Below are 15,585 nucleotides of genomic sequence, written 5' to 3'. Positions count from 1 at the left end.
CGTCCTCCACGCGCAGCTAGTGAAGCCTGGAATCATGACGGCTGTTCGCCGTCTCCACCCCGACAGACACAGGGAACAAGCTGTGCAGGAAAAACTTGTGCTGCCACTTGAGGAATAGGTTTAGTCTGTTTTCATGCAAGATTCACATGCAGCACGTATGAAAAGAGTTATCCGTCGTCTTTCTTCTGGACTGTGAATCGATCCTTTCAGCGTGACAGGCGTGTAGGATTTAAGGCACCAAACCCACAGGCCTCAAGTTCAGCAGAAGTTTAGATGAGGATTTAGGCCGGTTCCCACTCTCTGAATCCCTAGTGCCTAAGCGCCTAAGTCACACACTTGTTTTCGTGATTCATTCATTCAGTTAGCCCTGGTTGGAGGAACAATCGAAGCTTGGAAAGCAGAATTAAAGAAAAGTCATCCTCCTCCACAGTGTGGTAGCTGCATATGCTGGAGCTGCATCCGTGGAAAAGAGAAAAATGGTCAAAAAAATGGTGAAGAGGATGCACGCATAGACGAAAAACAAATTAAAGAGAAGAGAAATCAGCTGGCATGAACGTGATGTCATTCTGATTAATAATTAATAAAGTGAACGTTAATTCAGTCGGAACTATCAGGCCAACTTAACTAAATCGTCAGGATAAATGTTGGCAACATACGTTTTTACAAACCATAAATATGTTTTTTGTGCCACAAACACAGCTAGAAGTTGTCCCGAAGTCTCCTGACAAAATATCCCGCGTTGTCAAGCTTCAAAATGTTTAAACACAGTCTGGAACACTGGTCAGTGGCTTGGCAGACTTCTTGCTTAACGCTATTGCCCTCCCCTCCACCTCCAGATGTGAAAGTTAGGTCAAGATGAACATCACATGACAAGTATTGTAGAAATGTCGATATAGTACACAGCCTATGACATGTACAAATGTGAATGGTTTGCAGAAACGCTAGCCGTCAATGTTTTGTTTTGGGAAACACTGCTGACCTTAAAACCGTCTGGAGTCCATTTTTCACATTTAAACCGCGGAGAACGACAATCCCTTTCACACATGTAACACTCACGACAAGAGGATTATCCCTGCCAGACGTGTTCTCACCTACTTGAAATACTCAGTTTGATATCGGTGAGAGGTGACACGTGGGTAGAGCTCGCAGGAGGAGGAGGAGGAGGAGGAGGAGGACTCAGCAGTAATGAGGGCCGTCTTGGCAGCGATATCAGCGCTACGTGCATTTGGGCGTATCCACAATATCAATATGGGAAGACTGGAGAGCGACGTACAGGCAAGGACAAAAGAAGCAGCTACACACTCGAGCGCTGGGAATTCTCCGGACTGCGACCTGCCCTTTTCACACATGGGCTGAGTCGGACGTAACACCGACTTTGAACTCGGGTGACGGCATGGTCGAGTGCGTTTGACGACCGGGTCGACGGACTTCACATATACAGCACCTCCAGGTCAAGGTACAGGGGAATGGTGCATGTGTGAGAGGTTCCTGGGTCACCGTCAGCCTCAAATAAGATAACACCTGAGTCTGTATGAACAGGAAGAATGACCAATAACTCTTTTACCTTACACGTGGCATATGAGTACTGTAATAAGATAAACTTTGAAAAGATCATAACTCGTCCTCTAAGCTGTATGTTCAAAGCAGCGTAAAGTAGAGCGTCTTTAAACACAAGAATAAAGTGTCAGAGGCTACCGGGAGCAAACGACGAAGCGAGGCACAGCTTCAATGTGTATTGCTGTAGGCTGTTAACATATTAACACGAAGCAGAGACGACGACGAGGCTCCTGCTTCAGAAAAGATGTTGGAGAAGGTAAAGATAAAGTGCATCCGGCGTGTTTGCCGCCTTATTTTTTTCATTAGCCTCTGCTGCTGTGCTGAGGCTTATTTCGCAGCCTGAATTCTAATGAGAGAGCAGGAGGAGGGAGGGGAACCGAGGGAGTGGGGGGATTGTGTAACCGTGTTACATAACAAAATGTGCACGGCCTTCACTCCCTCTCTCTCTCTCTCTGCGCCTCAGACAGCGAGACACACGGCAGAGCGGGGAGGAAGAAGAGGAGGAGGACGGAGGGCTTTAAAAGGCTGCTGGTGTTAATGAGGGCGACGTGAAAGAGATGTGCGACTCGCCGGAAAGTCATACCTCATTACGACACCGTTTCTAATAATGCCGGCGATGAAGATAAGTTGTTTAGGAGGCGAGGGGACGTGGAGAGCAGACCCCCGGCTTGTCCGAGATTAAAACTCGACTATCAAGTGGCATTCAAGGGGGTTCGCAGGGTAATTAAAGTCGATAAAACGTTATTGCCTTCACCCTCGGTCCACCTTTTGTCAGACATTTGCCGGACATTTCGGAAGGGGATGGATCACAATCGAGACTTAGTGTTGTTGGTGGTTTGATTTTGTTTTTTTGCTGCTTTGCTGACAACACAACAACACAAAATCATGTACATACTTAGCTTTTGAAGATTTTTACAGTGAAGTAAAAGTAAAGTAAGTGTCGTGTTCAGGTGTATGTTTAAAGTTCATGAAGCAGCACAAACCCTCCCATTCATTCATCCCTGAACAAAAGACCTGAAAAAAAACCATAAACAATACATGTGATTACAAAAGAAAGTTTATTTCTGTCCAAAAATATAAAATACTACAAAATGCCAAACACCAAGTAGAAAAATGACTCATTTAATTTCAATGTAACGCTCAGAAAATACACCTGGAACACAAATCAGTCAACATTTCCGGGAAGCAGTTGTAACTTGTCTCTTTTCGCGAGTATAATCACGAGTAGTTGACTTTGACGCAGAACGTCTCCTCCGTCTTCTCCTCCGGGTTGTTCACGTAGACGAGGATCTCCGTTGAGCCGGGACTCTGGCTGGGGGCGAATCTGAGCCCGATGGAGTAGCTCTCTCCACCACCGATCTGAACACAGCGAACACAACAAACAGTGCTTCATATTCATCTGAGCGCCTCCTGGGGGTGAGTTGATGATGTGTTCTTTCTCTTCAGCTCGTAACACTGAACTGATTTAACCATGTCCACATACAAGGGCTCCCTTTATTCTCCTTCTTTGCATATAATCAGTGGTGTAAACTTTAAGGTGAATGTTTGATAATTGTATGACTTGATTTTACTTTGATTTTTGGGGTCACCATTTAGTTTAAAATCAGTTTTATCTGTTCAAGTGTTATTTATCTAAAAAACACAATTTTTACATTATTTATTATTATCAGTTATAATTTATTATTACAGAATGATGCTGAAAAACTTGTGTTCTTAACTCCTCCTCCTATGATCCTGAATGTGTAATTTTTAACTGTGGTGTGATGTAAGCCAGCCTCATTTTCCTCAGACAAAACTGCATAGTGTTTATAATGAGACAGTGTAAATGCCTTAGTCGTCATTATTCAACAGCCGTTAAAATGTGAAATCAACAGTGACTTCATAATGATATGTTAAAACTTCAGATTCCTTCAGTGACGTGTGTTTTAATCAGTGTGTACAGAGGCAAAGAAGAAAAGTGAATAAATGAAAAATATTGCCACTAATACAATAAATAAAACTCAGGTGACATATCTCTTAATTTGGGATGTGAGGGTATTAAAATGTATCGAGCATCGTGATAAAAACACTCACAATAACCTGATCGTGGCATAATCGTGACTATCCTTGCATGAATTACTTAAAATAGCTTGATAAGCTAGCTAGCGCGATAACATATGACTCTTTTTTTGCAATGTGTTTTGAATTGCCACAAGGAGGGAGCCTGCATCTTTCGGACTGGCTTTGAAGACTGAAAAATCTTAAGCCTGTCCACAAAGCTGATCGCTTGGCTTGCACATAGTATCCCCCTCAAAAACAGCTAAATTGTTACTTCCTCTTATTTTGAAAGGGCTCTGTATGCACGAAAAAAAACTGAATATGACGGTAGAAACGGAGTAAACGGTAGCTTACGGCACACATAAGGAAGGAAAAAGATGATAAAGGATAAACGGGGAGAGCAAGACAAAGAGTTTAGCTTCAGTCAAGAGTGGCAACAAGGTATGTTACGTGTCCAACAGTTTTGAGAATTTATTTAGCCAATATTTGGTACATAGAGGGTGTCTGTTGTTCACTTTCTGCTCAGCTCTTACGTTGGATTATTGCCTATAAGGAACTGATTAAAAGTCTTGGCTAACTTCTTTCGATTGCATACCGATGGTTTTAGAACAAGATACTGAAGTGCTAAAGTGCATTATGTGTTGTTGTTGTTGTTATTGTTGTTTCATAGCAATGTAATAAATGTCCTGTCCATGGAGTAAAGTTTATCCACACCCTCGCTGTGGGTCTCCACTGACTAACATGCAGTGACAGGGGTATTCTGAAGCTTGGAAGTCGTGATGTGAACAAACCGTTGTATTCGTCATCCTTCTAACCTCTTGAACTCATACTCTTTGTTTTTCTCCCAAATTACCACCTCTCCACCCAAAGTGCAACGTTGATGATTCTTTTGAAATAAAGGCACACACTGCTTAAAGTTTTACTGCTTTTTTTATGTGCAAAAAGTCTTTATTCGGTCATTTTTTTTACCTTACTTCAGTATTTCAATCAGACCAGAACTGTCTTCTTGTATTTTCTGTAATAGCCAGCAATGAATATATGGGTCAATTTTGAGGATTTATGCTGTAATCTTCCCCAAAAGCACAGCAGTATTGATCCCTGCTTTGCTTTCCCTTCTGACAGCGGATTTTATCACGGCGGGGTAGTAACGGCAAAAAAGAGAAGAGTGTCTCCACATTTACTTAATGCTGCGGGCACAGTAAATTCTTTATAAGACACCTGGAGCCTCGGCTGACAAGATGGAATAAAACAATGGCTGTTTTTCACTCTCCCCCTCCTTCTGTCTAAGTGATGCAGTGTCTTCTGGACGGCAGCAGCGAGACTCTTCAATAGTTTATGTGGGAACAGACTCTCATTGCATCCCATTCATTTATCTGTTAATTTAAAATGCTGCTTTTCCATTTGGTTTGCCATTTAACACACCCCGGCAAATGAAAGGCAATGACGGCAGTGGCTCCGGTGTCTGTGTGTGTGTGAGTGAATCAGCCATTAGAGGCGCTGGCACTGACAACTAAACAATAAACCAACGGCAGTAATGACTCTGTTATATTCTCCTGTTCCGTTCTATAGGCAAATAAGGACATCATTCACTTGTCTAACAGCTGAGGAACGAACTGTCAACATGAGAGGCCTGAAATCACTGATGTCTTTTCCTCTCCTGTCAAGATGACAGGAGAGTCAAAAACATATTTTCTTTTGCTGATACAGTTAACGCTAAAGGTCGCTGCCGCACACGGACGGTCTTGTTCATCACAATCAGCATGTCGGTCGAAACTATTCCCTCAAAGTTTAGCAGTGGGTTGCAGCGAAGCCAATTCACGATTTTAGCTGAGAGGGAGCCATAACTGATTTTGAAGCTGATAACAGACACCAAAAAAAAAAAAAAAAAAAATGGCATTGTGTGACATTGCTGAAATAATCCAATACTATATTGTCTCCTCGTCCTGTTCACTGGATGCAGCTGCATTGCACTCTGCCTGCACTACAGCTCCATCATAACTGTCACAAGAAGGCCCGCGTACACAGGCGGCTTTTTTATTTGTTTGTCTCATGTGCGTCTGGTGAAACAAGTATACTTCTATTTTAATCCATCACTTGTTTCTGCATTGTGTAACTTCAGTGAGAGGGCAGGATCACAATGTTACACACATGTTCACTTTAGCATACAAGATTGTAACATTGTTATGATGTAAATAGCTTTGTATTTAGTCAGCACTTAAACACTGGGTGTTGCATTCAGAAACTGTTGGGGGTGCCAAGTCGCACAAAACCAATTTCGACATATTATTACTTTGAAATGTCTAAAAACAACTTGACCTGAGTACTTTGTTGAGTTCTGCACTAAAATTATCATAAATGTTCAAACCCGGAGAAATCTATCCATTTTATTCACCGTGACGCTGCATTAAACTTGGTCATCCGTCGCTATAACCTCCGGGAAAGAGCGAGAGGTTGCAAGTCTGAGTGACGCTGCTGTATTCAGATAGAAATAATCAATTCACGGTATTTTTCACATTTTAAGTTTAGTATTGCAATTAGATGTGAGATTGTGAGTTGGCCTGCCAAATCGCGGCTAACCTACAATCAGTACTGTTCCTGAACGCATCATGTGCAGACACAGATGGCGCAATAAGGCTGCTGCTCACACAACACAGGCTACACAGGGTGTGCAGAGTCATTAAGCAACCTGTTCTTCAGCGGCTACATTTACAATAAGGTTTAGAGGTGTATTGTCACATTGTTCGTGCTTTATGAGCATATTGAAAACACGTTTGCAGCTCATTCATCATCGATGGGGTAACAGATGCTTTGTAGCTATACACTCCTCATTTTAATTACTATATTATAGCAGGTCGTTGGCTTTACCTTGTGTCTTTCTCTTTTGTGCAGCATGAAAAGGATCACTTAGTATTCATTTCAATTTTCAGTACATGTTGTGAATGTGGATGCAGTGGCCTTGGGTTTGATTTTGGCGGGTTATACACTCCGCAACAGACAATACGTGGACAAACTGAAAAGTTTGTGGAGTCACTGTGAAGAAAGGGAGGAGAGAATGTGAAACTATTTGACAGAAGCAACCTAATCATACTCACACAAAGCCCCAGGAAGCGTCAAAAGCTCATTTTCAGTCAGTGAAAAGACTCATCGCTGTAGCTAGCTCTACAGCAGGCACTCATAATAAATACAGTTTCTTCTGTTGCATGATAGGAATATATTCCGTGCAATGCTCTTGACAGTGTCAGATATTGGCAAAGTGCAAAATGGGAATTCAGACGTATTATCGTAAACTGCTGTATTGAGACCTTTTTTTACACACAGAAAGGGTGTAATTAAGTTAAAGTAGACGAAAGAGCCCCAAAAAGTCTTCGGTATGATTTGTTAATTTCCATTTTCCTCTTCTACATCAGCGTTCTGACATTATCCTCACTGGCATTGGCCTGGGTGGCTTTGTGTTAGATCTCAAAAGATGCCTCAATTTCCTACTTGAATCAGAATGGATAGTTTAAGATACAGTGGAATTTTAAATGGAATCTGAAAATGTGAAAAAAGCTGTCAATAATAATTCATTTCCACTGCAGCACTATTCTATCTCTAAAACTGACCAGTAGGTTTGTAAAAGGGTCCACTATTTACATCACTTTATTCTGAATAGGATTAAAACAAGCTGATTAAAAAGGACTCCTTCCATTGGTCAATAGCTTTCCCCATTAGAGTTAATTACTTACAGGGTGTTAACTATGCAAGACACCATTAATCCCATGAAACTACCTGCACTGATGCGAGGCTTCATTTCACTTCAACAACAAAGACAAGCTCTTGACAAGGATGAAGGATCCCATGGGCGGTAATCAAGGAATCGATTTCAGAGGGAGTGAGTGAAAGCGCATGACTTCCTGTCTTATCTCACCTGGAACTTATCCTCTTTGAACTGAAGCAGGTCTGGATGGTCCGAGCGGAGCAGAAACGTGCGGCTGCTGGTGTAGGGGTTGACGTAGGTGATTTTCCTGGAGTTGCCTCGCCAGCCGCCAACTGGAACGGACACTTCAAACGCCTGCACGCACATGAACGCACGTGGACGGTTAGTGCCATGACTGCTTTGTCATTAAATCATTCGGCAACTTCTAGAAAAGCTCCAGTGTGCTGCTCATATCGCATTTTTCTCTCAGACCCAAAGTTTAGACGAATACACCACCAGCAGGACTCAAATATGAGAGGGAAATACATTTTATTCAGACACTTCAATGTAATGTGAACTTTGATAGGCAGTCAGCTGATTTATAAAAGGCAGACAGCACTAACAGAGGGGACTGGCTTTGAGTGCTGTCCTTAGCTTTCACTTCACACTTGCCATAAAGGGAATGGGAATGTCCAACTGACCCTGGAAATCACTAGACCGGTTCAATAAGCACTGAATGTGACTCTGTGTCACCAGTGGCTTTGAGTTAGACGTTCCTTTAAGGTTTAAGCTGTCCATCATATCAGATGTGAGCAGCAGTGAGAGCTGAATCTTAAAATCAGAGCATCGTGTCCACATTGTTTGATCTGAGGGGAGTGCAGTGCAAGTACTTACACCGAAGGAGAAAACGTGATAACAACACACATGCTACCATTTTTAATAGTAACCTCATAATATACCTTTGACAGTATGGGTCGGTGGACGTTGAGACAGAGCAGCCAGGTGGTGACGAGCCGCCGGTGCTCCACGTCCACTGCGTTCACATACAAGAAGCGACTTCCTGCCCGCCATGGCTGCACCTTCAGCTGGAGTTCCTGCACTGCTGCAGGGGGCAGAATGAACACACTGTCTGGGTCCACCTACAGAGAAGGTAAAGGGTGATCAGGTTTGGCTTTAAAGTATAGAGATGTAGTTGATTATGTGTGCTGTGAGAATGAGAAAGACACAGTATGGAGGAAAGGAGAAACATTTTATACAAAGAGGTAAATACAAAAGGTCTGGACTGAATTAACAGGAACAGTTTGTTAAAAGAGTCAGAGGAAAATAAAGGTGTACAGATTACAGGAGAGAGTGGGTGAGGGAAGAGGGCGAATGAGGTTCATTGAAAGCAGCAAAGAGAGGCGGCAGACAATGAAATGGGAGAAAGTCGTGGAAAAAGCGACGGGGAGACACGAGGATGTGAGAATGAGATTTAGTGCGCAGCTCCTTTTCAATCTGTTGAGAAAAGCAAAGCTATTCTCTGGCGGTGAGCTTTATCCTGTTTTATAAGACTCCTCCGATGCATTCCACAGTGAGCTAACCTGCTGAGAGTCAGATCAAAGCAGCCGCTGATGCACACGGTGAAATCTGTTAAAAAAACAGCTGTCGCGTTTGCAGCTAGTACCCCGACTCTTCAGGGAGAGAACGTTCGGGTTGGACTGCATGCACCCATGGTGGCTGTGACAGTCCGTCACCATTTTTCTTTTTTTTTTTCTCGAATGTGAGTGAGTAATATGAAATGCCCCTTTTACAGCAGCTCTGAGTGAGAAGCATTGTCAAACTCTCTTCCTCTTGTACCCAGTTATGAATAAAAAACAATCTCAGTTAGAATGGAAGGCAATCCGACAGTCTCGGAACATGTTTTCATAGGTTCAGAGAGCATAGAGGCCTTGCTAATTTTTCAGATTGTGTCAAACTGTGTCCCAACATGGCGTGATTGCAGGAGGTAATGGGGGAACCTAATAAAATGAAATGACATGAAGAGACCCATTATGTCAATCTGCATTTGTACATTCTAGATAATGACTTGAATTTTAACCTGGGGTTATTACGAAAGAGACTGTAGCCGTGCCATTGTTTCCTGCTGCTAAGAGAACAATTTGCATGAAATCACATTTGGCTATGCGGATTGAAAATTGCTAATACAGAAAAGAATATGTCAAAAACAAAGCTCTCAACTTCTCTTTAGGTATCAAAGATTCGAGGTATGATTTGAGCTCTTTTGATTCAACTTTTTGTTGTTTCTGTATGTTCGTTTGTGCTAGTTAAAACATTGAAGTCATTTGTTTTTGGCACACAGCCCCCCATTAAGTTTCATTTCGGCCCTCCAAGGGAAGAGGTTTGAACACCCATTTTTGAATTAAGGACTCTAATATGTAAGAGTAAGGAGGTTTTCCCCAAACACGTAGTTTTCCACCTTAAAGTATTACCACTGTTATAATTTTTCCAAATTACAACTCCAAATGAGAGTTAGGTATGTATAAGTGTTTGGCTTGGGCTGCCTTTTCCAGTCAGATCCTGACCGAGTCCGAGAGATTAGCCTCCAAGCCCAACCCAAAATCAACAGGTGTACAATTTTCTTTTTTTAACGACTGAACCCGACTCAAGCCTGACACAGTTAGAGTACTGTTCAGACCAAAGATCTACGGTGAGACAAGTTGAAACTTGCAACTAATGCAATGTGCTGGTCTGTAATGACCTAAAAAAGACAAGACAGGGTATCATCTCAAATGCAGTAGATTACCGTGAAAGTGCTTTGTAATTAATATATAAATATTTGTACATATATTTTATATATAGGATTTGACCGAAACTGATCCAAACCCGAAAATCATTTGGAAAAATCATTTGTATGTCACTACAGTGCGTACGGGTATCCAGTGTCCAGTGTAGAACTTTCCACTAACCGAATAAACCAAATCTAAGGCCTGGACAATTAATCCATCTATTATCAAAGTCACAATATCACCAAGTTTAATATCCAAATTACAGGAGCAGTAGTTTTTTGAAAAAGGTCAAATGTGTCACAGCATTCTATTATATCTGTAGGATGGTGGTGCAACAGAGATGCCATCGCCCATAAATCATATTATACATCATACATTTTACTCAACCACAATGTCTATCAAAATAATTGCAGTCTGATTCTTCTTTACCATTAAGCCCTAACAGACCCACAAATAATCAGACCTGATCCAAAATGTGGTCAGTGTGTGCAGACCCAAATAGAGACAAAACACCAACACTGACAGATGCATGTTGCTCCACCAATTAATGAGCAGCTGGTGTCAAAAAGAGCAGCAATACATGTCAGTTTTCCTGCATGTGTGCCTCAAAAAACAGATTTTCCACAGCAATGGTTGTGACACACACAGGATTAGAGCTGCTAGAGGATCTGCTTGTATCCTCTTGGGTATCAGACATATTCATAAACAGACTTGTGAGCCTTAGCTAAACAACTGGACCCTCACTGATATTATTAGACTGGGTGTGATTAGGAAATGACACACATTTTTCTATTTTTTTATTAGTCTCAGTGGAAATGGCAGTGCTTTCTTTAGGGACCATGATCAAAGTTACTGGGTATTTAACTCACTCCAAAACGAGGCCTCAGTGTTGAGTTCCTCTCAAATATGTGTACCTCAATCTCCTGGGGGTGCGATGAGAAACATTGGACCTTGCGAACAGCCTGCCGCCCCCTCAGCACCAGTGATTGACAGCTCCGCTGGCCACTCACGCAGCTGACATCCACCCGCTCCAGGAAATGCACGTAAATCTGCCAGATCTGGGAGGGCGCTGCCATCCACTTGTCACTACAGAGAAAAATATCATCAGGAACAATTAAGCTGAGGGCCCCTGGAGACGCAGCAGGAGCAGCATGAGGTCGGTGATGAGGAGGGCTGATCCAGGGCTGTGCTAGCATTTAAATAAGCAGCAACATCATCCTCCTCCTCACACTGCTGAAGAAGCAGGGAATTCAGTCTCAGTGGCCCTCGCTGACTCTGAGAGCTGTGTGTGGGAGGTGATGCAGTCACCTACTCAGCCCCGCACTGTGACAACAGCACTCAAGGAGCATTTGGGGATATTTGGAATAGAAATCAAGTGATATGGGTTTTTGAAGGCAAACACTACATTACTAGTGTTTGATTGACAGTGCTGAGAAGTGATGTTCAGCTGTTCTGAATGTTTAAACTGAGTAGAATTCTGTAATGCTTTATTTAATGGATCCTTTAATTTCTTAATAGCTACCTACTACATTTGCTCCAGACCACCAGGGATCTCAAAACTCACAGTTTACCTGTGCGTCAGTTGGTTTGTGTAGTTTGAGGGTTCAACATTGTCATCTTGTGGACCTGTCTGCAGAGAAGGGGCCATGTGTCAAAATGAAATAAGGGGTCATTCAACTACTCTTTTGCTTTAATTTATATTCGGCTCACATGGTGCATGTCCCTAATGATGTTTCAGCCCTCAGGCCTTCCTCAAGATGAACATTCACAGTAGGTATATGATGGATCCAATAATGTTCCCAGCGTCCATCCACTTTGTGAATACAATATAGATTATGACTTGATGTGTTTTCCATAATGTGCTTCTATTGATTTAACATTTAGATAAAGGCGTTTATGATTGACCAATATACAGCATAAACAAACAAACACTTCAATGTATGTAATATCTACTTTTACTATAGCTTTGATTCTTAAAAACATATAATTTCAGATACTTTTAGACTTTTGGGTACTTTTTATAACACTGATTATATTGAGAGTTCCCTGGTTAATTTATTCGCCACACACTAATTAACACAAAATAATTTAGGACCGGTTTTAATGATTTCCACATAGGACTACTGGATGATCTCAGCTTCTGCAGTGTGCGCTGTGAATTTGTGTCCATATCCTGTACACATTGATTTATTTGTTGTATGATGAACTTAATGCATTGGAATCGTTAGTCGGGCCTCATGGGTACATACAAGTGTGTGATTTACTGAGAGATACTCAACACATTACTTTAAATTAGGGGCCTCTAAGAGACAACTAATCTAATACAGATATGTTTTGGGGTAGATATGTAACCAGTCAAAACTTCATCATACCATCATATACCAGTGGAATTACCTAAATTAGAGACAGACATTGGCCCTACATCAGAAACCCACATGTGATGTTTCTTTAATCCTGATGAAGATGTGAAAGACTAGTTCTGTATCTTTAGGCACTCGGACCACCAAACCTCCATCTGATTAGTTAATTAATTCAAGCCTGTGTGAACAATTTAATTAGTCCAAAATGGAATGCTTCTTCAGGCTAAGCACAGTGTGTGTATGTGTGTGTGTGTTTGTGTGTGTGTAAATAATACATACGTAAAAACCATCACAAAGAACATTTTTATGTGTGGACTGGGACTCCCTGGCACTTTCAAGTACACATCCTGGGGCTCCCCTGGTACCTGTAGAGAGAGACAGAGTGAAGACAGAGAGATGTTACACAGGTAAAGGAAAAGAAAGCGGCAGAAATAAAAGAGACCCCACATTAACACTTTAAACGTGTATGGCATGGCTTCAGGGCAAGCCTTTTTAGGAATCGAACCAACTTGCAACTAGAAAAGCCATGACTGGAAACCCAGAATAAAGTGCTGGTGATGACGCTATCAGTTCAGTAATTAATCCCTTGCTAATATTACAGTTGGTTATCAGTCAATGTGAGAAAATAATGTCAGTCTCTTACCAGCATCCTTGTCTGGCAGATGATGTTAGGGTCACTGCAGCGTACGGATATGCGAGTCCTGGCACTTGGGTCTCCAACTAGTTCACCGAATAACAAGAAAGGGTAAAAACGGTTAACATACAGTTCTGAGCTTGATGGTTCATATAAGCAGTTTTTAAGGGTTGAATCAGTTCACACCAAGGCAATCTCAAGTCTAATGTAACATATTTACCAAACATGTCTGTGTTGGCTGGTAATGTTTTTACCTTGTGAGTCTGTGTGTGTGTGTGTGCTCATGTGTTTCATCATGGCGAAAGTGGTCCTAGAGACACTGTTTGCAGCAGAAAATACCACAGAAACAGTTTCGAGTACTTTGGCATCTGTGCATATGTCTGTCTGTCTGTCTGTGTCTCTAGTTTACGCATATACACATGTATACACATAGATATGCATGTATGTGCTATAGATGCTGTCCCATTTCCTTCATGTTTGTCTGTTTGCTTCCATTTACTGCTCTGGAAATAGAGATGCCTCTCTGCTGTAATTGCCCATTTTTCCTGATAGAAACTGTATTAAAATGCACGATTATTTCAACTGATAATTTAAAAAACATAAAACATGACATCATTAAAAAAATGACAAAAGAAAAGGCAGAATAGAATTTGCACATTTATGTGTCTAGGCTCCTCCAGGAGTGTTGGTGCACCTACTGAAGATGTATTCAAAAAATATTTTAAAAATCCAATATTATGTAAAAAAAAAAAAAAAAACAGGATGTAATAAATCCTGCAATGGGAGTTAACTGGGGTTACCTGTGGGGTCATGCCAGGGTGGCAGGCGGATGGCTTTCTTGAGGAAGCAAAGCTCGGGGTGATAGAGTCGGAAAGTCTGGTCGACAACATGGGGCGTTGGCTCCACGTTCACCTGGCAGATGGCCATCGGCTTGCCGTCTTCAGCTTTGAATGTAACCTGTAGAGGGAAGGAGGAAGGTCAGCGGTGTCAGCAGCATGACATTACCATACTCAGGAGGTAGAGCGGTCATCCACCAATCGTAGGGTCAGTCATTAGATTCCTGGCCTCTGCAGTCTACATGTTGAAGTGTCCTTGGACAAGACACTGAACTCTAATTGGCACTTGGTGGCACTTCCATTGGTATGTGAGTGTGTGTGAATGGTCATCGCTCTTGATGAGCAGATTAGCGCCTTGCAGGGTGACCTCTGCCACCAGTGTATGAGTGTATATGTGAATGGGTGAATGCTGACTTGTGTTGTAAAGCACTTTGAACAGTCTAGAAAAAAAAAAAAAAAAAAAAAGACTAGAAAAGCACTTTATAAATACATTTGTGTACATTTAACATTTACCATTTGCAGGATGTCTATCCACTGCAGTGAAACAACATTTATCTCATAATGGGACAGTAAAATTCCTCAAGTCAAACTAATGAGTCAGAAGCTGCTTAAAGGAATTTTAATAACAGAAAAAAAAAATAAAAAAAAATAAGCCTCCTTTTATTTGTGACTCCCGGTTTCAGGGTTCAAGTTACGTCCTTACTGAGAGTGAGAGTGATTTTTCTTTCTTTGACAGTTTCTTTTAAAGAAAGAGGAAAAAAAGAAAAATTAAGTATTGAAAGAAAAAAGCTCAATTTAGAAAAAGAAAAAAGAAACAACATATTTTATGCAGCAGAAACACATATTTTTCTATCTTAGATTCTATTTATATTTGGAGCCCTTAGGAGGTCAGGTTAGGGTTGGGTTGGGAACCGATGATCCAAACCCTGTAATTAGAGGGAAATATCAAAGTTAACGCACCAGAAATGTTAAAAATCATTGCATGGGAAAAATCTGCGCACAACAACCTCAAGCAAAGAATGTCAAAGTTGAACCGGATCTTAGCGATGGCCTTGGTGAGTACATTTATTTTGTATTTACAGATAGGAATTCATAGCCGTATTAATGAAAATAAGACCAAATCTACTTTAAAATTCTACTGTAAAGCAGGGTGAGGGAGGTCATTGGAAATTTCAAGTTATTTTCTGGCAACAACTTGAACCAATTTATTAATCTGTACTTTTCTCCTGTATTCTGTGTGTGTGTATGTATGTGACACTCAAACAATACTGATCAAGTGTCATAAGACATTAAGAGAATACCTGAGGTGTAGTTCCTTGACTCTATTTAGTGAAACACAGAACTGACATAGCCATGTTTTTTTTTCTTTTCCTGAGGCAGCTCTAAACAACATATACAGCTTTTTCATAAACAGCCTTTGAGAAATGTTATAATAATATTCACCAGAGAGCAAATGATGATGATGGAGCACACTGTACACTAGAATATAAAAAGTTGGCTTCAATCCGACTGCTGAAACCCCCACAGACCAGCTGAATGTGCTTTGAAGTTTGCTGCATTAAAATAGCCCTCAGGATCCGTGCAAATCAACACAAATGTGTTCGTACATATACAGTGCACTAATTACATATGGCTGCATATCATAGCTGATATATACACATATGCTAGCATTTGTAAACATGTTGGAATTGCTAACCTTGTCACGTACCATCAAAGCCTA

At 41.3% G+C, this 15,585-nt stretch overlaps 1 protein-coding gene across 1 annotated transcript in view; it reads right to left on the bottom strand.

The window, feature by feature from the left end:
- Nucleotides 1–2,596: 2,596 nt before the first annotated feature.
- nphp4 (nephronophthisis 4) overlaps nucleotides 2,597–15,585 on the bottom strand; it is a 170,456-nt gene continuing 157,467 nt past the window's right edge. The window contains exons 23-29 of the mRNA XM_030423642.1: nucleotides 13,830–13,986; nucleotides 13,039–13,115; nucleotides 12,675–12,760; nucleotides 10,950–11,121; nucleotides 8,230–8,409; nucleotides 7,502–7,645; nucleotides 2,597–2,916 (exon numbers count right to left, since the gene is read on the bottom strand). Coding sequence (XP_030279502.1) covers nucleotides 2,776–2,916; nucleotides 7,502–7,645; nucleotides 8,230–8,409; nucleotides 10,950–11,121; nucleotides 12,675–12,760; nucleotides 13,039–13,115; nucleotides 13,830–13,986 — 957 coding nt within the window. The 3' untranslated portion in view covers nucleotides 2,597–2,775. The remainder of the gene's footprint in view (nucleotides 2,917–7,501; nucleotides 7,646–8,229; nucleotides 8,410–10,949; nucleotides 11,122–12,674; nucleotides 12,761–13,038; nucleotides 13,116–13,829; nucleotides 13,987–15,585) is intronic.

The sequence above is a fragment of the Sparus aurata genome, chromosome 7 (assembly GCF_900880675.1).
Source record: "Sparus aurata chromosome 7, fSpaAur1.1, whole genome shotgun sequence".
NCBI classification, from domain to species: Eukaryota; Metazoa; Chordata; class Actinopteri; order Spariformes; family Sparidae; genus Sparus; species Sparus aurata.
The sequence above is the reverse complement of the archived record's forward strand: the minus strand, read 5'-3'. Positions and strand labels throughout refer to the sequence as shown.